Source organism: Paroedura picta, chromosome 2 (assembly GCF_049243985.1).
Source record: "Paroedura picta isolate Pp20150507F chromosome 2, Ppicta_v3.0, whole genome shotgun sequence".
In the NCBI taxonomy this organism is placed as follows: Eukaryota; Metazoa; Chordata; class Lepidosauria; order Squamata; family Gekkonidae; genus Paroedura; species Paroedura picta.
Genome location: NC_135370.1, coordinates 123,306,096 through 123,331,871, shown reverse-complemented (window position 1 = coordinate 123,331,871; position 25,776 = coordinate 123,306,096). Strand labels below are relative to the sequence as shown.

General features: G+C 43.0%; 1 protein-coding gene across 3 annotated transcripts in view; it reads left to right on the top strand.

Annotated features, from left to right (window-relative positions):
- Positions 1-25,776, top strand: part of AMBRA1 (autophagy and beclin 1 regulator 1) — a 194,996-nt gene that overhangs the window by 75,278 nt on the left and 93,942 nt on the right. For all 3 annotated transcript variants that reach the window (XM_077322340.1, XM_077322341.1, XM_077322342.1), the window contains 2 exons: positions 2,994-3,074; positions 3,177-3,277. In XM_077322340.1, coding sequence (XP_077178455.1) covers positions 2,994-3,074; positions 3,177-3,277 — 182 coding nt within the window. The remainder of the gene's footprint in view (positions 1-2,993; positions 3,075-3,176; positions 3,278-25,776) is intronic.

Genomic DNA, 25,776 nt, shown 5'->3' with positions numbered 1-25,776 from the left:
TAGCTAGTGGCATGTCATAGTTTACACTAATCTTCCTTTTGTTCAAGGGGGAGGGATTTGGTATTTTAAATGGTTAAATGAAGCATTGGCTACTCCATTTCAACCAAACTGATTTGCATGCTAGGTAGTAGCACTGATGAGCTGCCTAAATATGTTCCAGGAAAGAATGTGCACAAATCTTAGCTATAGCAAATTTATTTGACTGAATTCGATTTATTTGCAATACTCATATACCTGCCTTTCTCCTGAGAATTTAAGATCCCTGAATGATCAAATCAAAGGCTACAGTCCCAGGCATATTTTACACGGGAGTGAGTTCTACTGAACTCTACTGGCGTAAATATCGGCTTATAAATCTTAATATAGTGCTTTAAGATCTGAGATGTGTATTGAAAATGAGCTGAATATCACTGAAGCTAATTTTGAAACCAGCAGTGTTATTTTGTCTTTACACAGCAGTCATAACATCTGCTATCTTCACCCTCTTTTGGCACAGTACACATACGGCATACAGAAAGACCACCCACCAACTTGAGCAATCAGGGCTTGAGGGTTTTTTTAGTTTAGAAGGGAGTGAAATAACCTTGAGCTGGCAACTCCCACCAACTGCTCTGTTTCCTTTGTGTTGTTTATTTAAAATCTTTTTATGCTACTGTTCAGCCAGCTCATTCCACATAAACATAAGCAAACAATACCTGCATGGGGGTGGGGTGGTTAGAGGACCAATAATGTTAGACACAGGTGCAAGAGTTTTTTCACCAGAGAAGCCCTGCTGCAAACACAAGGATCTATAAGTAGCTTTCCTGGATTGAGCCAAAGTTCTATTAAGAGCAGTCTTACAGAAGGGACCACTCAGACACAGTTACTGGTGAGCAGCTTACAGCATTTGTGCAGCACTCTTTGCTCTGAGGCTGCTAGGACAGTTGCCTGTATCCTTTTTGAAATCCTGATTAATTCCCAGATTAATTTGAGTAGAGATGTCTCCTAGGTGCAGAGGCATGATTAACTGACAACAAGGAACTTCCAGAGAGGTTCTAGAGAGCTGATCAAGCTGCCTTCCCCTAGGGCAAAGACATTCTGACCATCAGTCCAGCCGGCTCATAATATTATTCTTCCCATGGCCTTTAGCTTGTCCTTCGAGCAGCAGTGGAAATTGTTCTTATGAGCATTTTTATGTTGTTTTTCCTAAAAATATGAATCCACTAGCTTATGTTATGAACCAGAATTTCCATACAAGAAAATGCCACAAAGCAAATAAAAGTCTAAATGAATCTGAGTGTATGTGTAGGGGATGGAAACCAGTTCCTCTCCCATGATTTAGACATTAAAATCAGATACTGCAGCCGAATCTGGGGAGTGGGGGGTAGTTTCACAAAACCAGAATGATTATGTCTTGCATATGCACATACACTATAGTGGGTTGGTCTATTTTATACAAGCTGAAGCTTCAGAACCACTCTTCTGGAGTAATGCTACATGAAGTACATTACAGTAGTCCTACCTGAATGTCAAAAAACACTGGTAATGGTCACATTGTTCTCATCCTGGCCATCCCCGTAGTTGAGAGTATTGAATAAGATGGAACCGTTAGAATGACCGTTTATGCACTGGAGGTTTCATGCCGGGCTGCAGGCTGGAGTTTTAGCCATGGCAGGTTGCCCCACCTCTTCTTGTACCCACATGGGGGAGCATTTGGCCCGGTGCACCTCATCCGCCCCCAATTTGTGTTCTTGCATGGAAGCTGGGGCAGTGAAGTTCCCAGTGCATAAACGGCCCATGGCTGCCACCTGTGAAACTAGCATTATGTTGGGATTCATAAATTCTGCTTTATGGTAGGCAGATACTATAAAATGGACCTACTGGAGAGAGTGGTTTTCAATCCACTATCACGTCCATCTTCTCAGGATTCAGATTCAGTCTGTTCTCCTTAACCAGAGCATGGGTGCCTAAAACTGTGATGGAGAAATCTAAGTGCCCAGATGAATTCTAAAGGAAAGCTAGACCTTGCTGATGAGCAGTTTCTAGACATGGAGTCTCTGGGGCTTCTTGCAGGCGCACTGCAGTCAAAACTGCTTGATGGCCACATTTTGCATAGCCTGCAGCACTAGGAAGGAGTTATCTTCCTACTGAGCACAAAGGTTTGTCTCCTATTCTTGCTTAGTTCTTGAGGTTTCTCAGTTGGATGACCTGCATATACTGAGATCCAGGTAGATCAGCTGGGAGGTGTTTTGACTATGGTTTCCAAGCAAAGGAATTTGATGTTAAGCGGCCTGATCCATGGCACATCTGTTTTCCTTGCAGGAGGTCTTAAATGTTGGTGTACTATTGATCTTCTTCTTAATAGGCTGAAGGGAGGGAAGAAATGTGAACAGTAACTTTACAGCCTCTCTGTGCACCTCTGAAAACTTTTTAATGGTGTCCAAGCTGCAGGTGGGGTTAAGGTGGATTCAGCTCCAGATAAATCAAAACAGACTGGGGTTGGGATGAGAGCAGAAAATCTTTGTACTCATGGCCCTTCTGAAAATTGAGTAGTCTACTTGCAGACTGGTGCTGGACAAAATAACGTGTTATAGAATTAGTGGTAATTCAGACAATTAGGAACTACCCAGCCTGTGGTTCAGTTAACTTGGTTTCTAAATTTAAGTGGTGTCTTTGTTTAGAAAAAAGGGTTTTTTTAAATAGTCATTTTCATTCATGTTTTAATTTATAAATAATTGGTATTTTCTTGTTACCAAGATTCAGTTTTCTGTAAGTCTCCACTATGAAGCTTTTCTGTCTAATGTAAACAAAAGATAAAACTAGTTGATCTGTCTGATTTGGTTTCTGAAGGATAGCTTGAATTCAAAGGCAATCCCTTCAGCTTTTTATAATCTTAGCTGAACCTTCCAGTAGTCACTTTGCCATAGTCATCTATACCAGACCTACGAATGGGGTGTCACCTTGCGATATGGAATTAAACATAATTTGACTTTGTTCTGTTTTGTTTCTTAAAGGGACAATGGAGACAGATCAAGACACCGAGCCCCTCGGAATGCTCGCATGTCTGCGCCATCCCTTGGACGCTTTGTTCCCAGGTAAGGCCTGTGTACTCACCAAGGCCATGACAACTGTGCAGTCCATTGCCCAGGTCCTCAGAGGCCTGGCAGTATTTCTTATGGATTTGTTCTCTATTCTAGGCGTTTCTTGCTGCCAGAGTACTTGCCTTATGCTGGGATTTTTCATGAACGTGGACAGCCTGGTTTGGCCACTCACTCCTCTGTTAACAGGGTCTTGGCAGGTAAGAATCTCCTGTTCTGCATTTTTCAATATACCACAAAGGCTAGGGTTGGCATGCGAAGCAGTGCCTGTAATGTAAAGATCAAGATTGGATATCACGGTGATTAATTTATCCATCTGTTAGTATTTGTGGTCATCTTTAGTAGTGCATATTCTGTAATTTGAGTGAATGCATGTAAAATAAAATGTATGTATGGAATATGGAGTCCAAAAAATAAGATGGGTAGACTAATAAAAAAAAAAAATCTCCCAGACCCCAAGTACACTCCCTCCCTCTTCAAAAATTAACATTCTGACAAAGTAATTATCAGTTTGCTACAGGTCTTTTTAATTAAATTATAGGGTGCCTTGCTTATGTTAAAGCTTGCAAAACTGCTCAAGAACAGTACAGATTCAATTATGATCATAATGGGTGCATATTAAAATTATGGCTGCCTCTGCTTATACTGCACAGGCAACTGAAGAATGTTGTGTTGTGTGGATGGAAAGAAGGCAGATAAAATGGGACTTTGGTTGCCTGGAATTGAAGGTTTGTGATAGCAGAATTTGTTTGTGGTGTTCGGATTGGTATATGTTCAGCACCAAATGCAAGAGTGATCTAGGAATGTTTCCCTGTGTCACACTCTACTGGCATGCCTTTAGATTTTAAAGAGTACTGAGTAAGTTGTATGCACATGTTCTGAGTAAGCTGGGTATTTTGGAAAGCTGCTAATGTTGTTGCACTTGGATAGAAAAATGGCCTTCTTTCTCTTAATAGCAGAAGATTATAACCAGGAATATTAATACTGAAAATGAAAATATACACATCTTGTAAGGTATGGGTACAGAACGTTTGTGTTAACTGTATCTGGCCCTAACGTTACAGAAGCTTTGTTGTTTGTAGCCTATAGCAGCAGAGACCTCTTTACTGGTCAGTAGAACACAGATGGATTTGTAATTAATCCATCCTGCCCTGGGATTCCAGCTTTCATAAATCCGATTTCACTCTGTCCATGACTAGAGAGGATATTTTTTTGTCATATCTAGTAAATTTCCTTCCTGAGGACGAGCTAAAGGACTTTCCAATCATCCTTTCTCTGGTTTAGGGATCCTGGATAGAACTGGAGTCTGTGGTGGTGTGACTGCGTGACTGTTTTTCCTCTCATTAAAGTACTTGTTCAAAGTTTTTCACTATTCCAGCTTGAGGTTAGGGAACCTCTTGCTTTGAAGAAGAAGAGTTGGTTCTTATATGCTGCTTTTCTCTGCTCAAGGGATTCTCAAAGCAGCTTACAGTCGCCTTCCTTTTTGTCTTCACACAACAGACACCCTGTGAGGTGGGTGAGGCTGAAAGAGCCCTGGTATTGCTGCTCGGTCAGAACAATGTTCTCAGTGCTGTAGCAAGTTCAGGGTCACCCAGCTGGCAGCATGTGGGGGAGCGCAGAATCAAACCCAGCTCGCCAGATTAGAAGTCCGCACTCCTAACCACTACACCAAACTGGCTCTCAAGTCATGGTCACGGTCATGGTCATGGCTAACATCTTGGTTCCTGTAGGCCAAAGAAGGGGAGTTTCTATTTTTGGAGTGTCCCTTTGCTCATGTCAATAAAACACTCTTCCCTTCCTTTGCATTTTAGTTGCAGAACTTTGAGAGATTGCTAGGCACTCTGTGCTTGCTGAACGTGAAGCCTGCCTGTTGCTTTCAGCCAAGACACATCCTTCCCCTGTGCTGATTGTCTGTGTGGGATTTTGTTGTAGGCATATGGAAATAGCTCACTGGCAGATAATTATTTGCTGCCAGGCAACACTGTAGAATTCTTCTTCAGCTCTTCTTTGCTGGAGACATCTGCTTGTACTTTGCCTTATGCAGAATTCAGCTGTTTTCTACTTTTAAGAGCAGGACTCAGTTTTTCCCCCTAGCTTCCAGTGGTTCTGTCTTTTAATTTCTCATGTAGTCATGAGTGGTATGTTTACGTCCATTCAGAATGACATCTTTGAATCTCAGGAGATGAGTAAATCTTTAGCACTTGAGGCGGAATAGACAGGCCCAATTCCCTGCTCGCTCCAAGGTTTTCCCTAGAGAGCTCTCTCTCTCTTCCTCCCTTCCTCCGTCCCTCAGATGGACAGATGGATGGACCTCCTGCCAGTGTAGCCTGATGATACAAGTTCTGAGGCCTTGCCTGGCTTGGACTGCCTGTCAATGTACCCTGATGATATGATAATTTTGGCCAGAACACCAATTAGCCTTAACAGTCTCATTATCAATGCAGATAAATCTAAAATTAATATTTTTGCCAAGTCCTGAAGAAAGACTAACTGGAAAACTGGTAGCATGACTTGAACAGGTGAAATCTTGCCGTGACCTATAACTGTAACCTGAAAAGGACCCAGCATAAATCACAAGTCCTAATTCTAGCTAGATGTTTTGCACAGGCCATTATAAGATTCTTTTTCCACCATGGAACCAATGGATTGCTGCAGAAATATAAATCTTCAACACAAAAATGATATCACAACTTCTGTATGTAGTACCGATATGGATACATTCTTACGCTTTCAAAGTGGAACAGATTCAATTTTGGTTTCTCCGCCAACTCGTAAGATTACCAAATTGCATCTCCTACTTTACCATATGCTCTGAAGTAAATTAAAAACTATTGGAAACTCATGGCCATCAGATTCTGGCTACAAATTCACTTCCATGTAAAGGAATTAACCCTTATAAAATATTTACATGAAGAGCCCTATTGGGCATTTCAGTCTGACTGGACAACTAATGGATGACTGCCCCAAGTCTACCCCAGAAAGTTTTGCTGGTTGTTTGGAAATGGTGACAATTTGGCTCAAGCAAAGTCAGCTGAAACTCAACCCCTCCAAGACGGAGGTTTTGTGGTTTGGTAGAAAAGGGAGCTGAGAGCAATTGAGGGCAAAAGTAAAAGGGGACGACAGAGAATGAGGTGGCTGGATGGAGTGACTGAAGCAGTCGGTGTGAGCTTAAATGGACTCCGGGGAAAGGTAGAGGACAGGAAGGCCTGGAGGATCATTGTCCATGGGGTTGCAATGGCTCGGACACGACTTTGCAACTAACAACAACAACAACTAGAAAAGGAATGGAACATGAAGCATATTTATCAATCCTGGATGGAGAGCAACTGAAAATCTTGCATACTGCCAGGAATTTCGGTGTGATTCTGGATGCCCTCTTGTCTATTGAGGTCACTAGAGTAGCCCAGCTCTTTTTCCATCTATACCAGGCACAGCTACTAGCATCCTATCTGTCTCAGGAACACATAACCACAGAGATCCATGCAATGGTCACTTCCAGACTAGATTTCTGTAATTCGCTGTACATGGATCTTCTCTTGTCCCTGACCTGGAAATTGCAGTAGGTGCAAAATGTAGCTGCTAGGGTTCTCATTGGAACACCATGGAGAGCCCGTATCCATCTGGTGCTAAGGCAGCTGCATTGGTTACTAGTTGAATACTGGATTGAGTTTTGGTTCTGACCTTCAAGGCCATTCATGGTCTGGGTCGAATAGACTTGCAGGACCATTTAACTTTCTATGCCGTATGACAAATAGGTTGATGATCCCTGACCCTCGTGAAATGCACCTGGCCTTGACTGTGCCGACCCCTACCCACAGGCAGTTCACAGAATAAATGTTGAGGGCCATATGGCGCAGAGAGCCAGTTTGGTGTAGAGAGCCAGTTTGGTGTAGTGGTTAGGAGTGCGGACTTGTAATCTGGCATGCCAGGTTCGATTCTGCGCTCCCCCACATGCAACCAGCTGGGTGACCTTGGGCTCGCCACGGCACTGATAAAACTGTTCTGACCGGGCAGTGATATCAGTGCTCTCTCAGCCTCACCCACCCCACAGGGTGTCTGTTGTGGGGGGAGGAATGGGAAGGCGACTGTAAGCCGCTTTGAGCCTCCTTCGGGTAGGGAAAAGCGGCATATAAGAACCAACTCTTCTTCTTCTTCTTCTGCAGGAAATACCTCAGAAGCACAAAATACATACAGATAGCCATTTAAGCAAACAGCGTCGTAAGTGGTGGGCCATTGGTGGACGGAGGGAAAGAAGCAGGGTCTTTGCACGGCAGCCCTGTTTGTTTCCCGGTATGCGGGCCTGTGGTGCGACCCCCCTCCCTGGGCGGCCCCCCTTCCCTGGCCAAGGTGGGCCAGGGAAAGGAGGTGGGCGGTGGGAAAGGAGCAGGGCTGCCTCGTCTTCGATGCGGCGGCCCTGCTCCTTTCCCGGGGGCCAAGGACTTACCTCCATGTGAGCGCAGAGGAGAGGACGGACAACTCTGCAGACGACCAACTCGCTGGAGCGATCAGCTGAGGATGGGCCAAGTAGCCAATGGGGAGCTGCGCTGCGTGCATGTCCCCATTGGCCACTTGGCCCTTGAGTGCCACTCAGAGGGGCGAATCACCCCTCCGAGTTTTTATCACGGACAGGGTCCGCCCTAACTCCTCCCCATTAGCCCTTACTCCTTTATTTATACCGCTCCATAGGAGCGGTTTAAAGATAAGGAATTGCTGCAACTCCATGTAATTTGAGTCCAGTAGCACCTTTAAGACCAACAAAAATTTGTTCAGGGCATGAACTTTCGAGTGCAAGCACTCTTTGTCAGACCGAAGCTTTTAATAACTTTTTAGTCATAGTCCTGCTATGTCTCGTGAAGCCCATTGATTATATCCATAGTCCTCCTTTGAACAGGATCATTATCATAGCTATTTGTTTACTGCATATTCAGAGATCTGCCATGAGCCTCTAGGGAAGGGCGGATTATAAATCCTTATCCATTGTTGTTCCTCTATATATTTATGAAACAGCCTAGTGGGTGGGATGTGTCCGGCTGCTCAAGTTGGAATAGGGCCAATCAGGGTGCAGCCAGCTTTGCCCTCATTGGCCCTGCCCCTGCAGCTCCCGCCCTCTGTCCCTGGACTCTAGCCTTTTTGCTCTCAGACGCCTCAGTGCCTGGAGCCAGCAGCAGGTAAGGGGAGAGCCCTGGGCAAAAGATTGTGGTGGATGGCTTGCTAACGAGGGCCTCTTGGCATGCTAGGCTGAGCCTGCTGATGAGGGCCTCCCAGCCTGCTGACTGTTCGTTAAGGACTGCTAAGGAGTTGGCTAGCTGACTGCTAAGGAGCTCTGTTTCAGCCCTGCTGACGAGCTGCCCAGCCCCCGCCTGCCCCACTTGATTTGGATGCGAGCTGCTGCCCAAAGCCACCTTAAGCTGCCTGGCCAGGGGCCAGAGGAGGGGACCCTTTCAAGGCCCGTTCTTAGGAACGGGCTTTGAAGCTAACGTCATAATAAATAAACAAAGGTGAAATCGTGTTTTGATCATCCATAGGTAATTCTTATTTTTTAGGGTGTGTCTCTGAAGGTATGCTGTTGTCAGGATGGTGATGCCATATTGTGCAGTTCTTCAAATCCAGAAACTGTATCATGGCAAAAATTACTTCCTGTTATGGAATTGTGCATCTGCAGAATTCTCCCCCCCCTTCCCTGCAATCACTCACCTTATATAACATACTCAAGTCAGGTGAATGGCTTGTGATACATTCTATCCCAGTAGGAATTAAAACTACTGTTTAAAAGCTTTAGGTAAATGGACAATTAGAGGTAGTGTGTTGGCTGTTGCTTCAATAATTAACCCAATTACCTTTCACTTTTTCTTTAATGATGAAAGTGAACATGTTAACAGGCTGGTTTAGTTGCCTTGGAAACAGTGTTCCAAGCAGTTCTTCAGACTTCCTAGCAATATTGGGTTGATGTTTCTCCTTCATTCCCCTTTTAAGTTATGTTTTTCTCTTACTCTTGAGAGTCTCTTAAATAGGTGATTTCCCCCCTTTATGAACTTCTGTATCCTTCAGGTCACAGACCGCTCAACTGGTATTGGTATATTAGTCAAAGCAAAGGCCTTTTTTTAGCATATTAGTTAAGCAGGGGCTTTGGGGGCTACACTTTTAATGTACAGTATGTATTTAATTGTTGATTAATAAAACAAGTGTGCAAAAGACATCTTAACTATAATAATGTTCTGACCTGCTCAGACCAGGCTAGCCTGATCTCATCAGATTCAGGTCAGCCCTGGTTAATACTTGAATGGGAGATCACCAAGGAAGTCTGGGGTTGCTGTTTAGAGGTTGTTGTTGTTGTTAGGTGCGAAGTCGTGTCTGACCCATCGCGACACCATGGACAATGATCCTCCAGGCCTTCCTGTCCTCTACCATTCCCCGGAGTCCATTTAAGTTTGCGAGTTTAAGTTTGTTTAGTGGTAGTCAATGGCAAAACCCACCTCTGAACATCTCTTTCCTTGGAAACCCATAAATTGGTAGCAGCTAAACAGCAGAAAGAGTTGATTGCAACAAATATTCCAGATCTCTCATTGACTCCTGCTGTCCCCTCTGCATCTCCCAGACTATTGTTCTGAAGTAGTCGTCTTGGACGTTACACTGTATTGTAATATTTTAGCACATTATGAAATTAGCCTCAGCGCTTAAAATAACAGCAACCCACAACCAAAGACTCAAGCACAGATTTTGTAATCATGTGTATCATGTAAATCTCATCACATTACTTTTAAAAGACAGCTTTGCTGCCAGTAAAATCATGATGCAAAGCTTGTAATTTTGCGTCTTCAAATTACTCCTTCTGAGTGGTAAACACATGGTAACAATAGCAGCTTTTTGAACCTCTTCTGTTATCTTGATGATAGAAAATGATTGTAGAACATGGAAGAGATTGTGTAGTTTGATAGCAGGCTTATCTTCCTTTTTCTTGTTTTGTTTAGAGTAAGGGTTGCCACGGAACTGCATAACCAGATCTTCCATTTTGTGGATAAGCACAGATGTAATATTTAAAGGTCACTTGAATGAATGGATAATCCTGCAGTTTCCATGGGCTGTAGTATACCAAACCAGTTTTGTCAAGAGCAGTGTGAGGTGGATCTACAATGTACCACAAGGGTTCCTAGTGGATAATAAGCACCTAAGCAACAGAATGGATTTGTTTTTTAAGGTGATATATATGTTTTCTGTTAAGCAGGAATTCTTGTTTTTTCTCCTGTGCTTTTCCAGCATGTAGACTAGAAACTTGAACTCTGCTTTTTTGGTCTCCATTGTGGTCTGTGCATGCTGGGGATTTTAATGCAGTGACATGAAAGATGGGCTGACCTCTGAACAGTGTTGCTGTAATATTCACTGCAATTGAGCCATGAGATGTCTAGGCTTATGGAAATGTTCATAGGAACTCTGTTATGTGGGAGGAGATATTATTTGACAGCATGTCTCTATCACTGTAAAGAACAGGGTGTTAGGAATAATTACCACCATCATATTGGAAAAGATATTGGCATCATGATGACATTGCTAAATGAGGATTTAATTGCACTGGTTTTTCAGCTTGCATGAATGCAAGCTCATGGTCCATGTTCACTTATTCAGAATGCTATTACTTGGAGGAGACAGAGATTCAGTCTGCAGACTAAGCTGAGTTATGTCTGTAGATATGGCTGAATTGCTGCATGCAGTTACCATGAGTGATTGATCTCTCTAAATGCAGATAGCCTGCACTTGGAGCTATTTCAGTTAATTATTTTAATTACAAGCTCAAAGTTCGTCCAAAAAGGTGTGATGACTGTTGTGGCTGCTGTCTTTGGCAGAAGCTGAAGGCTGAATGGTTAGCTACTAATGTGGAAATAAATACCTTAAAGAGTCAGACTTTTTAGTGACTCAGCTTTTTGTTACATACTGTCATTTCAAGCCATTTGAGTTAGAACTTTTTTCCAAGTTAATTTCACTTGTGGTCTTGGTTGGGAACTTAATATTTTGGTGGTAGGGTTGCCAGTTCTTGGTTGGGAAATAGACTTTGGGGGTGGAGCCAGGAGTGGGCAGAATTTGGGGCAGGGAGGGACCTCAATGGAGTATAATTCTATGGAGTTCACCCTCCAAAGCAGCCATTTTCTCCAGGGGAATTAATTTCTGTCACTTGGAGATAAGTTTTAAAATCGGAGGATCCCCAGGTCCCATCACTATTTAGAGGGTAATTCTTACCACTGAAGCCTCTGATCCTGTCCTATAAGATGAAATATTTAACCAGCATTTCTTCACATTTAAGCTTCATCCCAGCATCTGTTCCTTCAAAGAACAGTCAGGCAACTTGCTGGCTTTTTACCCTGTCTAGTGTTTTTAAAAAAACTGTAAAAATGTTATCAGTTCTACGGACTGGGTCAAGCAGGCAGGACCTTTTCCAGTGTAGACTTTCTGTTTGTTCACAGAAGGAATGTGTGAATCAGAGGTAGATATGGGCAGCAGTCTTCTCAGGAGGTAAGAGCCCACTCGTTTCCTTCCTGTATTAAAGTCTACTATCCTGAAACGTCATGCCCCTTAGTATAATGACTTGGGGCTGAAGCCAGCCAAGATTAATAATTCCCTTTGATGGCCTTTGAAAGAGAAATTCTAATAAGTAAGTCCTAGTTATGCCAGAACTTTTGTTTTCCAGTCCATGGTTTGGAGAAGATTTTTTAAATCAGTTTCATTAATTTTAATTAATACTGGATATTATGCACAGTTATGAAGCAGGGAGAAAAACTTTGCAATGAGTTGATCCAGGTTTACCTGAATAAACAGGTGTTTTAAAAGAATAAAGATAACAAGGGGGATTGCTTCATGTATAGAATATAAATACTATCAAAACATGTATTCTGCAAGGTAGAAACAGAGGAAGTGATGCTTTTATTTATCAAGAATAAAAAGGAAATTAAAGGCCACTTGTTTGTCCCAGGTATTTATTGACCACTTGGGTTTGTAGTTAGGATGTCATTGAATAGGTTGTTAAGAAGTAGCTACAAGGTTTGCCATAGGGGAGGGGGGTGTTCTCCAAATAAGTTCAAAAGACAACCTGAAGACAAAACATTTGTGAGCTTCACTGACTGCCCAAGACCAGCAACTTGGAGCAATTGGAGAAAACTAGAATGGCACTAGGTACCCAATGGCACTAGGTACCCTTATTGGAGGACTGAAAGGCTGTAACTTTGTTTAGGATTGCACTGTGAATATATCCAGAATGGCACTAGGTACCCAATGGCACTAGGTACCCTTATTGGAGGACTGAAAGGCTGTAACTTTGTTTAGGATTGCACTGTGAATATATCCAGAGAGAGGTCTTTTAACAGCAAGGGTCCAAACCAGGGCTGTATGCATTTAAGAACCTTAAATTCCACATGTAAGATTTATACTTTTTATATGTGAAAGCAGGGGAAAATATTTCTCATTTGGTATTAGAGTGAAGTGCAAGTGACCTAAAGAGATGACAGATTTGTTTGTGATGAAGGGTTTGCGTTATTTTACCTTTCAAATATGTTATCAAAGTTGCTTATTCCTAGTTATTTGTATGCAGCTAAGGATATGTGTTTGCAACAGTGCTCTGATCTCTGTGGGCGATAAAGTGCCCCTTGAGGCTCTGGCTCTCTCCCCTTGTAGGCGTTCAGTCTCACTTAGTCAGCTGTAAATGTACTTTCTTGCAGCCTGCTGGGCCTTTTAGGAGGGCACTATCCAGAATCCATAGTTTCCATGAAAAGAGGGACAGAATGACTAATGAAAAAACCCTGGAAACTGCAGGAGTTGGTGAATTTTCATAGTGGCCCACATTGGCCAACTTTGGTAATTTTATTGCAGTCAATCAGAAAAAGATATTTTGATGTTGCTTTATTATGTATCCTTAATGGTATATGCCAAATTAACTTGAAGAAAGATTTAATGGAAAATTTCTTCTAAATAGTGGGATTCTCCTATTAATAAAAATATGCTTGTTGCTAGAATCAGAATCTGCATATGAAAGGGTACAGAGGAGAGCGACGAAGATGATCTGGGGCCAAGGGACCAAGCCCTATGAAGATAGGTTGAGGGACTTGGGAATGTTCAGCCTGGAGAAAAGGAGGTTGAGAGGGGACATGATAGCCCTCTTTAAGTATTTGAAAGGTTGTCACTTGGAGGAGGGCAGGATGCTGTTTCTGCTGGCTGCAGAGGAGAGGACACGCAGTAATGGGTCTAAACTTCAAGTACAACGATATAGGCTAGATATCAGGAAAAAGTTTTTCACAGTCAGAGTAGTTCAGCAGTGGAATAGGCTGCCTAAGGAGGTGGTGAGCGCCCCCTCACTGGAAGTCTTCAAGCAAAGGTTGGATACACACTTTTCTTGGATGCTTTAGGATGCTTAGGGCTAATCCTGCGTTGAGCAGGGGGTTGGACTAGATGGCCTGTATGGCCCCTTCCAACTCTATGATTCTATGATTCTATGATTCTATGATTCTATATGTTATTACTTTGTTAAAAGTATCCTTTAAAAGACTTGGTAAACATTTTATTATTTCCTTTAGCCTGCAGTTCCTGCACTGTTAAGGTCCAGAACTAATGAATTTACAGCTCTAGGATGATGATCAAAGGAGTAGGGACTTAGCTGATCCACTGTCAAGTACCACACCATTTTTGTTCTCTAATTTTAGTGTCCCCAATTAGGACAACTTTGTTAGCCAGTCAGGAAAACGATACACAATTGGCAGGCACCATTACTGGTCCAGAAATAAGTGAGATTCTGCCGGGCTACTGTTGCAAAATGCTATTCTACGTTTTTGTACTTGAATCATTCATATCGACCCCTACCTTGTAATTTGCTTAGTTTGTTCATGACCGTTGGTAGTAGAGGGCTTCTCTCATTACCTCTAACGCAGCTTTTCTCAAGTATTTTACCGTTGAGAAACCTCTGAAACATTCTTCGGGCTTTGAGAAACCCCAGAAGTGGTGCAATCATGCAAAATATGGTTGAGACATTATAAAAACATATAAAACCATATTTCATAACCAGCAGCAGCATCAGTATAGATTTTGTTTCTAGCATAATTCCTATTTAGTGATGTTTTCATGGGGATGTCCATTTGATGTTATGAAATTAATGGCCCGAACCAAAAGCTTGACGGAGGAACCTCGTCTTACAGGCCCTGCAGAATTGAGCCAGCTCCGTCAGGGCCTGGATCTCCTCTGGGAGCTCAGTCCACCAAATATAGACCAGGACTGAAAACATCCTGGTCCTAGTTGAGGCCAGACATACTTCCTTGGGGACAGGAGCTACCAACCAGTTGGTATTCGCAGATTGAAGTGCTCTACGGGGAACTTAGGCAGAGAGGCAGTCCCATACACTGGGCCCAGACCACAAATGGCTTTAAAGATTCCCCAATCAATATTGCCAAGATCAAGCAGAATTTCAGACAATCCTCATGGAACCAAGTTATACATAGTTCAGAAGGGGTTCCTTCAACCCATATTTCAACAAGTCGAATGGAGTTCAAGGCAAGAACACAAAGTGTGATTCAACTGAGATTGCAGTGGGAGGAGTCTTTTACTTCTCAAGGACACATGGTTCAACCAACACTACAGACTGCTGGGCACTTCAGGCTGGTGTAGTGGTTAGGAGTGCAGACTTCTAATCTGGCATGCCAGGTTCGATTCTGCGCTCCCCCACATGCAACCAGCTGGGTGACCTTGGGCTTGCCACAGCACTGATAAAAATGTTCTGACCAGGCAGTGATATCAGGTCTCTCTCAGCCTCACCCACCCCACAGGGTGTCTGTTGTGGGGAGAGGAATGGGAAGGCGACTGTAAGCCGTTTTGAGCCTCCTTTGGGTAGGGAAAAGCGGCATATAAAAACCAACTCTTCTTCTTCTTCAAAAGTAGAACAGTAAGAACACAGAGATTCTATATACTAATAATTTCTTACTGTACTATACAGATGTACTAGTGAATATCCTGGGTATATATTGTGATGGACAGAATTCACAATCACCTATAAATAGTGAATTTTAGGTAGACATCTATAAAAACCCCTCAGGAATTATATTTAAATTATGTTTTGAATATTCCCATATGAACGTTTGCTGTATTGAAACTTTCCTGTACTGAAGGAATATCTCTGTATGTGGCTGTGTGTATATCAAAAGCAGGGAATAATGTTCTGTTACTGGCCAAAGAATTTAGAATAACTGGGATGTTGTTTTGCCCCTATAGCAGGACGGTACTCATTTAAGAAAAGCAGCTTGGTCCCAATTTTATCTTAAAAAGTGGGAACTTGTGATATTTATGGGGGAATAGGATGGGGGAGACTTGTTTTGGCAGTAGCACATATGAAAAGGGTCTAAGGGTCTTAGTAGACCATACACTGAACATGACTCAGTGGATAAAAAAGCAAATGGGATTTTGGGCTGTATCAAAAGAAGTATAGTGTCCAGATTGAGTGAGGTGATGGTACTGTGTTCAATTTGGGGCACCAGAATTGAAAAAGGTTATAGACAAACTGGAGCACAGACAGAGGAGGGAAACAAAAATGGTGAGGAATTTGGAGATCAAAGACATATGAGGAAAGGTTGAGGAAACTTAGTGGAACAGGTTTCCTGAGGAGGTGGTGGGTTCTCCTTCCTTGGAAGTTTTTAAGCAGAGGCTAGATAGCTATCTACTGGTGGACTTCCTAAAACAGAAATGTAGACGGACATGACATCAATTATCCTGCCTTAGGGAGCACGCCAGTAGATGGTCAGCAGTAGCGGAAGTGGCACCAAAGCAGTGAGGCCTAGCACTGAGGTGCGCTCCATGCTCTGGCACTGCCACCACTGCTACCAGTCTTACAAGGCTGCTCCCATCATCTGAGGAACAGCCTTGGAAGACTTGCAGGGCCAGCGGCAGCAAGTGCACCTCAGAGCTTGGGCTTGCTGGGCTAGCGCTGCCTCCACTAGGTTTTCGAGGTTCCAGTAAGCAGGAGAAGCCTTGTGAGACTGGCAGGGGCAGTGGTGGCAAGCGCGCCTCAGAACTATGGCTCACTGGGCTGGCGCTGCCTCTGCTAGCCTTCTGAGACGGCTCCACGCTCCACAGAACGGGAGAAACTTCAGCAGACTAGTGGGGGTGGCAGCAGCAAGCACACCTCAGAGCTGGGGTTTTCTGGACTGGTACTAGCCTCCACTAGCCTTCCAAGACTGCTCCTGTGCTCTGGAGAGTGGGAGAAGCCTCAGGAGACTGGCGTGGGCTGCGGCGGCAAGCACTCGTCAGCACAGGCCCCAGTTGCCCAGGCTGCACCTGCCGCCGCACCCAGGAGCTATGCACACAGGTAGGAAAAGGGAGGAGGGTTAAGGGGGAGGAGGGGTGAGGGGAGGAGGGAGTGGACAGGGGTCAAGCATTCTTATGTAGATGTTCCACAATAGGGACGAGAATCCTTGTTGGTTGATTTATTTTTATGTCAGATTTCTCTGCAATCTTTGGAGCTACCCCAGGTCTGAAAAAAGTTTTGTTTAGCCTCATTGTGGCCCTGATTTATTGATTTAAGTATCCACAGGTGGGGGTCACACATGACTAACGGTATATAGATAATTCATTGAATATATTATTTTTATGGTTCTAACAATATCTTGTTCACTGACTTCTCTTTGCCCTTCCCTTCTCTTTCCCTACATGTCCTTTGTAAGCCTGAAGCCAAGGCTCCTCTGTCTTGATAAGAGCCACTTAGGGAGACAATTGTCTGAAAGACAAGATATGAATATAATAAATTAATAAACCTTAGAGCTGCAGTTGCTTCATTGCTGTCTAAACTAAAAATCAGAATAAAGGAAAGTAAATCAGATTGCTGTTTTGTTACATGACTATAAGCCATTATGGAATTTAGTCTTGAGTGTTGTATTGATGGATGCAGCAGTTCTAAATGGACATTTCTTAGTAATGTTGTCATTCATTTCTCTTCCTGTCAAAAATGTATTGCTATTTCCTGTTGGCAGTTTGTTTGGTACTGTTCTGATGGGTAACTTCTTCATGGTCAGTTCTGCTTAGTGGTGTTTGAAGTACGTTGAACTAATTTAAGTTGGATTAAGGTCAGCTGTGCCCTGAAAAGAAACTGAACCCATCTGAAATATATTTCCTTTTTTCTGCCACAGGCCCAACTGCTGAGTAGTTCTTCTGTACTTTGCCCTCAACTCAGGTTTAATTATAGTTTGCCTGTCACAGATTTGCAGCTTTATGTCTTTAAAAAAAAAGCATACACATTAGGGCCATTATCCACTGGAGAGTTTGATATCTTAAACCCAGTATCCTCAGTGGCCGTAAACACTTAAGTCGTTTGAGATTGTGGCCACAGTATCCAAAAAGAGAATCCATTTTGTCTTGTATCTACTTCATGATTGGAATATGTTAAATCCTGCTGTGGCTGGGACAGATGTAGGCTGGCAGGCTGCTGAGCCACCAGCATTAGTAACTATTTTAACCACTCAACTAGGTACCAACAGAGAATTCCATCTACTGTGTTGAATGCTTTAAATCAGTAGTCCCCAACCCCCGGTCCAGGGACCAGTACCGGTCCATGGATCAGTCGTTACCGGGCCGCGGCTCCACCTCGTCCTCCTCCCCGGCTGTTGCCTCGGGGGCTGCCCTGCCACTCTGCCGCTGGCTCACCTTTGGTGCTCTCTGGCAGCTGCCATGGCTGGGGCTCCCCCTCGGCGTAGCACTGCGCAGCTGCTGCTGGCAGCGCCCCCCAGCAGGTGGCGGGAAGTCAGGGGCGCCGGCAGGAAAACAAGCGGAGCAGGGGCTCAGTCGGCGGTGGTGACGTCCCTCAGCAAAAGACTACCCCCCCCCCCGGGGCTCAGTAAAATTGTCAAGCGTTGACCGGTCCCCGGTGATAGAAAGGTTGGGGACCACTGCTTTAATATATTGTGTTTACTGTCTGTTTTGTAGTCTTTCCAACCTTCATTACTGAGTGTACCAGTATTTGCTAAAGACTTTCCTAGGGTCCTCAGAACTTTATTCCTCTATGCTTGTAGTGTGCCGTCAGTGACTGCATTAAAGCAGGATGCACCGTAGCAGTTTAAGAACTGTCTTATATTACATCATTAAGATAGCAAAGTAGAAATACACACATGAGGGTATGTGCCAACAAGAAAAAAAAGTGTGGCTCAATAAATCCTGTAAGTTTCTGTAGAATATGTTTCAACTGTTATATAGTCTTGCACATATTTCAGCTGGAGGTAAACGGAGCAAGAAGAAAAGTATCTTGTTTTCAGTATTTTTAATAGCAATAATCAAACACAACCAAGACTAGTATCCTAGGTAATAACTAGTTTTGTTGGACTTCCTCAGTGGCATAATAATTGTCCTTGACCAGCAGAGCTCAAAGTCTCTTGTGAAACAGAAAATCAAATTTTTATACTAACAGAAAGTATAATTATTCTGTTCTTGTGATGTCCTGTTGTAGCTGCTTGAAATTGGTCTGTTTAAAGTATCTCTGAGATCAATTATGACTTCTGTATGTCCCTATTTTAATATATGTTTAGTTTCTGTTCATTCTAATCTCTTTAGTGATGATATACATTATTATCTGTTCCTTCAGTGAGTCCTCTCATCCAGGTGATCCATTGTTTCTCCTGGCGTGATAAAAGCTAGACAAGCTTTTAGGTTAAGCTATGTCTGAACATAATCCTCTGGCTCTTGTGCCATTCATAGTTGAATGGTGAGCAATTGCTGTGATACGGAAGGTTTCAGTTGAGGACATCATCTGTGTGAAGATCATGGGTAGAAGAACTGGAAAGGGTGTCTCTGGAAAAGAGTAGAAAGAAACTGGAGTGAGTAGACAGTCCTGGGTTGTGGATGAACAAATAACATTACTCAATACAAGACAGGTTTATATTTTTATAACCCATTAGTCTGTAGCCTTTGACAGCCATTGGAGGTCTGTGATGTTGGGAAGGTCCCACAACTCAGTGGTAGACAGCATATTTTGCATGTGGATGATTTCAGGTAAAGGATCTTGAATAACAGTGTTGGACTCTGCCTGAATAATCCTTGGAGAACATCTAAAGTACGTTACTGTCAGAGTAGATGTACAATATAAGGCAGCTTCATATGTTTATATGAGAGCTTGCAGCAGTGTCTGCCTGTTCCCCTGTCTGGTCTTGCAGGCTCATGCCTCCCACTTTTAATCTGTCAGTTCTCTGGGCCATCTACAGCCGATTATCCTAATGCAATATGAGTGTCCATGCAAGTGTCCATGCAAGGCCCTGTAAAGTTTTCTTCCTGGATATGCAGGAAATTGTCCCTGGGTGTTAACATTTTGGGATAGCTGATGCTTCAGATTTTCTCCAACTTTGATTCCTTGAAGATATTTTTGCTTCTTGTGTGTCTTATCAAATCTTTCAATACCCCTGTTTTATTACCTATTTTACCACTTTGTTGTTCCTAAGATGCTCATTCTGTTCTCTTCTCTTGTCCCTGCCTTCCCATGAGAGCACTTACTTGACTTTCCTCACCCCACAGCTGCCCAAGCTCCCTTGCCATGAAATTTTGGGAAGAATAATAGATTACTCCCTCAGGCACTGTCCTTCTGCCTTGTGTCTTTCAGACAAGGTGAATGATGGTGCTGTGCTCTGAGGCACAGCATCTGGCTTGGGAGCCATTGCACTGGGTAGAAGCCCTTAATGAGCACTGTGCTCTTGGTATGCATACGCATGAGCTGTCAGCACTTGCTTCCCCGTTACTGTTTTTACAAAACAGGGTTTATTTAAGTTGTCAAGAACTTCATTTTTTATTAATGAGGCTGCATTTTCCCCATGGGCACTCTATTAGCTTTAACATCCCTTCACATTAGGATGAATTCAGTTCAAGTAAATCCTGGTTGAGCAGAGCTACTCCCCCCCCCCAAACATAGAATATTTCAGCTGTGGTATGTGTTTAACCTGGGCCACCATGTAGTGAGGTCTGAATAATGCTGCTGTGTAGAAGTATTTTTCATTGATTTGCCTGGTAGTTACTGGATGTATTGATGTGAAAAACTGAAATCTTTGAAGTCTTTGTAAATACACTATAGGGCTCTGTTCATCTTTTGAATAAAAGCTACACCGGATGGTTGTTCTTATGGATTCTACCCACCTTGGGGAATACCTAAAGGGGTTGGGCCATACTTTCTCATTCACTGCTCTTGCTGGTGCAATAAAAAAAAATTTATGAACTACTTAGAGTTATTTGAGAAAACTAAGCTTTTGTCTATTTCTCCTTTCTATTATCCAGTATTCCTCTGCCTTAGCTGCCTTTCCAATCAGTGAGCTAGAAGGATGTAACTGTGCTTAGGGTTGCACTGCTAACCTCTCAGCAGAAATGTTCCCCCCTTCCGAGCTGCACATTTATATTATAGTGGACTGTCTTGTATTTCATTCATTCATTCATTCATTCATTCATTCAATCATTCATTCATTCATTCATTCATCATTCACGGCGATACTGGCTTGCAACTGGTTATAGGCTAAAACCCCAAAATATAGTTAAAACTCCAAAATACAGTTAAGTAAACATAAAATACAGCAAGAACAATGGTAGCATAAAACCTCCCCCCAATTCTCACCATTCATGAAGTCCCAGTCATTAGAATAGTTGATGTCAGCCACTCCCCTCCAAAAAAGGAGGGAACTGTGATAGTTACAACAGGGCCCTCAGCTTGTCCAGGAGCTCATTTCACCAGGCAGGGGCCAGGACTGAAAAGTCCCTGGCCCTGGTCGAGACCAGATGCACCTCCGGAGAGCCAGGGACCACCAGTCTACTCATACCTGCAGAGTAATGAGCCCTGCTGGGGGCATAAGGAGATAGATGGTTCCTTAGTTATGCAGGGCCCAGACCACGAATGGCATTGAAGGGAAGTACTTGATCTGGAACACCATTGGTAACCAGTGCAGCTGCTTCAGCGCTGGCTGAATATGGGCCATAGAAGATGTTCCAGTAAGGACCCTAGCAGCCGCATTCTGCACCAATTGCAACTTCCAGGTCAAGGACAAGGGAAGACCTACATAGAGTGAGTTACAGAAATCCAGTCTGGAGGTGACTGTCTTGTGGATCACTGTAGCCAGGTGTTCCGGGGACAGATCAGGTGCTAGTAGTATCATTTAGCAAAGATGTAAAAATGCCAGCTGGGCTACTCTCGTGTATTGTGCCTCCATTGATAAAGAGGAGTCAAAAACCACCCACAAATTCCTGGCAGAGGGTGAGATCTTAAGTTGCACCCCATCCAGGTAGGGTAAAAACACTTCCTGGTCTAGGCTTTTCTGACCCAACCACAGAACCAGCACCATCTCCACCCCATAGCCAGGACAGAAGCCTCTCTGGAAAGGATCGGGCACTGAAGTTTCCTTCAAGAATGCTAGGAACTGATCTGCGACAGCCTGTTCAACCACCTTCCCCAGAAATGCCAGGTGTGAGATGGGGAGGTAGTTAGAGGGGTCCCATGGATCAAGCAATGGTTTCTTAAGCAGAGTGTGGACCACTGCCTACTTGAGCTTCTCAGGGAACTCTCCAGATGGCAGGGAGATGTTAATAATCTGGAGGGGACCTTCTATCTGCTGGTCACCAGTTTTAAGCAACCAAGGGGCAAGTGGTCACCCTTGCTGATCCCAGCAACTTACAATGTGGATATAAACTCCTGTTCATGGATGGCCACAACTGCTATCTTTTCTGTCTAGGAGAGTTGAACCCTAACAGTGGACCTCTGTCATGTTCTCAGAGGCACACCAAGCAAGCCCAACATAACCAGCTCTCCCAACTTAGAGCTAGCTTGTGGAAATGATTTCTCTGACAACATCAGGCTCTACAAGATCAGTCTCTTTGGTCTTGTCCCTGTATTACTGTTGCTTGAGCTTGAGCCTTCTAGTCCCAGAACTTTAGCTCTCAAATAGCCAGGAAGAGAAAGTCTCAGAGTTTTAAGTATCAGCTACATTTTTCCTTGGAATAAAGAAGGAAGAAGAAAGTGAATAAATGCCCCAAGAAGTTACCTGTAGCTTACCAGATATCCCCCTCTCACTATATAATCCTTAATTTGGGTTTGGGTATAAAAATTGTTGCTTCTCCAGATTTACCAATATTTTTGGCTCTAGCCCTCTTTTGTACAGCATACAAGGTAGCATATTCTCAACAGCCAGTTCTTGACAGAATATAATGATGCATTGTGATTCCAAAACCACCTCTGTATTGAAGATGACCCTAACAAGTAGAAAAGTGATATTGCTTTATCACTACAAGTGATAAAGAGTATGTACCCTAAGAATGTCCATCTGACTGCTGCTTAAAGCCCATGATTCTGTAAGGATATACTTTAAAATGAATCCCTAACCAAACAATTCTTATTTAATTAAAGAAATATGGAATGCCCTCTGGTCACTCTTCTTCAGAGGTAGGAATTGTTATCCAAGCTCCTGGTACCACTGTGGGAATTCAGATTCTTGAGAATAACTTTACTGTTCTTGTCAGACTCACCAACAATGGGACAAAGAAAGGATTTGTAAATGGGAGTGAAGTAGGAAATGGCTTTACCTGTTAATTTTCTCAGCTTCATAAAGCTTGTTGCACTTTTAAGCTCTCAACTTCTTCCTCTCTGAGTTCATTGGGCATTCCTGTTGTCATTGGTGCCCACTGTAGAAGGCCATTTGCTCTTTATACAACTGTTAATAAACAGTTCTTCAGTTGTCCCATTTGTTTGTGTCCTCCCCAGCCCCCCATCACTCTCACCCTTGTGGGACCTCCCACTAGGCCCCTCTCGTTGAAATGGCCCTTTAAACTGCTGATTGCATTCAGCTGCTGTCTGCTTTTGCTGAAAGTTGTGTTTTGATGGCCATAATGTGGATGTAGCAGACTAACAAACTCAATCCTCTACATTTAGACACACTTTACCACCTCTTCCAAAGATAATGTAATTCTCTCTTCGTCTTTCTCCTTCCTGTCTTAAATGGTTGCCAATTGCCATATTTTATCTAAACCAAGAGTTGATTCTACAAGGACATTTCCCCAATTTGTTAACCAGAGCCTTCTGCTCAGTGACTGTTTCCATCCAGAGTCTTAGCCTTCCCTATCAGCAAAATGGTTCCCCTCAAGGAGGGTACTGACCTATCCTTCTGTAAAGGTCAGTGTATTTCACCATGGTGCTTCTGTCACTGGATTACAGTGATCATTAACTTCTTTCATGAATGAGCACATCAGCCACTTCTAGCAACTATGATAGCACTCTCCATTAAGGTAATCACTGCTGGGCAGCCTTGGAGCAGACAGACACTTTTCAGACAAGCAGAGGCATTTTTTAAACCTGAAAAGCCTTTTGTATTTTGGACATTTTATATCTGTTTGTGAAGTCGATGCCAGCTTTAGATAATTTGTTATTAAATGATTGCACAGGACACATACCTTTCTCCTGTCCCTAACCATTGAATAAGTCTTTGTGCAATGTTTACAAACATTCCAGCTGTTCAGAGGTTTAAAAAGAAATATAACAGAAAACCTATAGACCAGGGGTAGTCAAACTGCGGCCCTCCAGATGTCCATGGACTACAATTCCCAGGAGCATTCGCTGGCAGGGGGCTCCTGGAAATTGTAGTCCATGGACGTCTGGAGGGCCGCAGTTTGACTACCCCTGCTATAGACACTAGGAGCTGCAAATACCAAGACAACATAATAGTTTATTAGACTGTGCATGTATAAGCCCTCATCTGTATCGTGTTTCTTCTCTTTGTGTTCTCTCAGATTGATTGAAATCTCTTGGCTACTCAATCTGTTCACAGACTCAGAAAATAGAAGTGTACAGAGAGGAGGCTTTCTCATTTGTTATGCCACACCTGTGGAAATTCACTGAGGACCCCCCCGAAATCTGAGCCAGAACACTGTATGAGAGTACAAAGTGTATTTGTTAGGGCCAGTTTTGGATGGTTGGATTTTAGTTCTGTAAAGACTGTGAATGCCACCATTAGGCTCCACTGATCCATAAGTCACATTCCTGTTCAGCCAATCAAGGCATCTAGTAACTCAGTGGTCATCCTGTATTAGCCTGTATTAGGATTAGGCACTTACATGCAGACCCATAGAATTCTGGTTTTTAAATGATATTTTAGCACTTTTGAATGTATCATTAAATTATTATTGGCATCTTGTGCATGAGCACTACGTGCATTGCAATATTTTAGTTTCTTTTTCTTTGTTTCAACTTCTATGGTTACCATCCTGAGTCTACCTGGTGACATGCCACTCTCCCCAGTCTGCCTCTTCGAGGGATTTCCCACTTCTCACTGATATTTCCACTGCTATCAGTTGTTCATTGAAGGTATTACTTGCCAAGAAAGCCAGCTCTCCTATTACTCCAGCCACAGTGCTGTTTCAGGGCTTTGCCTGGGTCCTAGGTCTGCTACTACCCAAGTACCAGTTACCACAGGGACAGCTTACTGCACTTGTGCATTCCTGGGCCAACAGCTATCTGAGGCCGTGGGACACTTTTGACTTGAAATACATTCCCCATAAGCACTAAAAAGGCAAGCTAGAAACTGAGGCAAAATTCTTACTGTTCTGGGGGATAGAACCCACAGTGTCATGCACACTTTTGTAACTCTTCTTCTGAAAACTTTTGGAGAGAACGGATACTTTCTGGCAATCATATATCGTGTGACCTACCAAGAAGACTTTGTATGGTTATTTTAAAGAATCTAAAGTAAACTTTCCCTTATTAGTGATCAGTAAAGGAAGAAGGGAACGCTGCTGCTATTGCTCTGTAATAGTATAGCAGTTACTAGTAGAGGGGTGTCTGCAGTCTCCGTACAGTTTCACTTTTTGAAGGAATGCTGACCTCTTTGTCCTGTGTTGCAGGGTTTGCCATCTGAAGCAATTAGGATTAGCAGGCATATTTCATGCTCTGAAAAGTCATAAAGGGAGAAGAGAGGGAGCTTTGTACAAAGGCATGCCTGCCAGGCACAGATTTTTGATCTGTTTTTGTGCAAATGCAAAACAGTAATGTGGAAGTTAAAGAATACGTTTCCAGCAATATATATTTATTTATTTTGAAAATGTATATGCTGCCTCTTCAGAGAGTTGGTTGAGATGATTTGCTAGGTAAAAATAATAGGAAAAAATGAAAATAAAACAAGAACATAACAATTATTAAATTACCTTATTGAATTAAAAACAGTCGTCAAAAATGCAAAATCCCACCATTTGCAATAAAGCATCATCAAACGATATTCAGTTGCCTGAAAATGGTATCCATAAACTTGTCCTTGGGCCAGAAGCAGCCTCCCCCCCCCCCCCAAAAAAAAAGCAATTGTTGAAATGATAAATGCCGGCATAAAAATAAATGCTTTAGTCTGGTGCCTGAAAGACAATAAAGTAGATGTTAGGTAAGCCTCAAGGGGGACGCATTCCTGAGGCAGTGAACCACCACTGTCTTTAGTTATTGCCCATCTCACTTCTTCAGGAAGAGACTAAGAGCAGAGTTGGGAAAAAGCAGATTTTCAGCAACATTTTATGAAGATATAGTTGCTAACACAAGCACCCATGCAGTAGGATCAAAGTGCAGAATCATAAAGCACATGCCTTATAGAAGAGGCTATGTGAAAGTACAGATCAGGTTTTGGAAATCCTGCCTGGAAAAGTTGACAAGGATTTCAGAAAGCCTTCAAACATAAAAATTTGACTTCTGTGTCAGAAATCATCC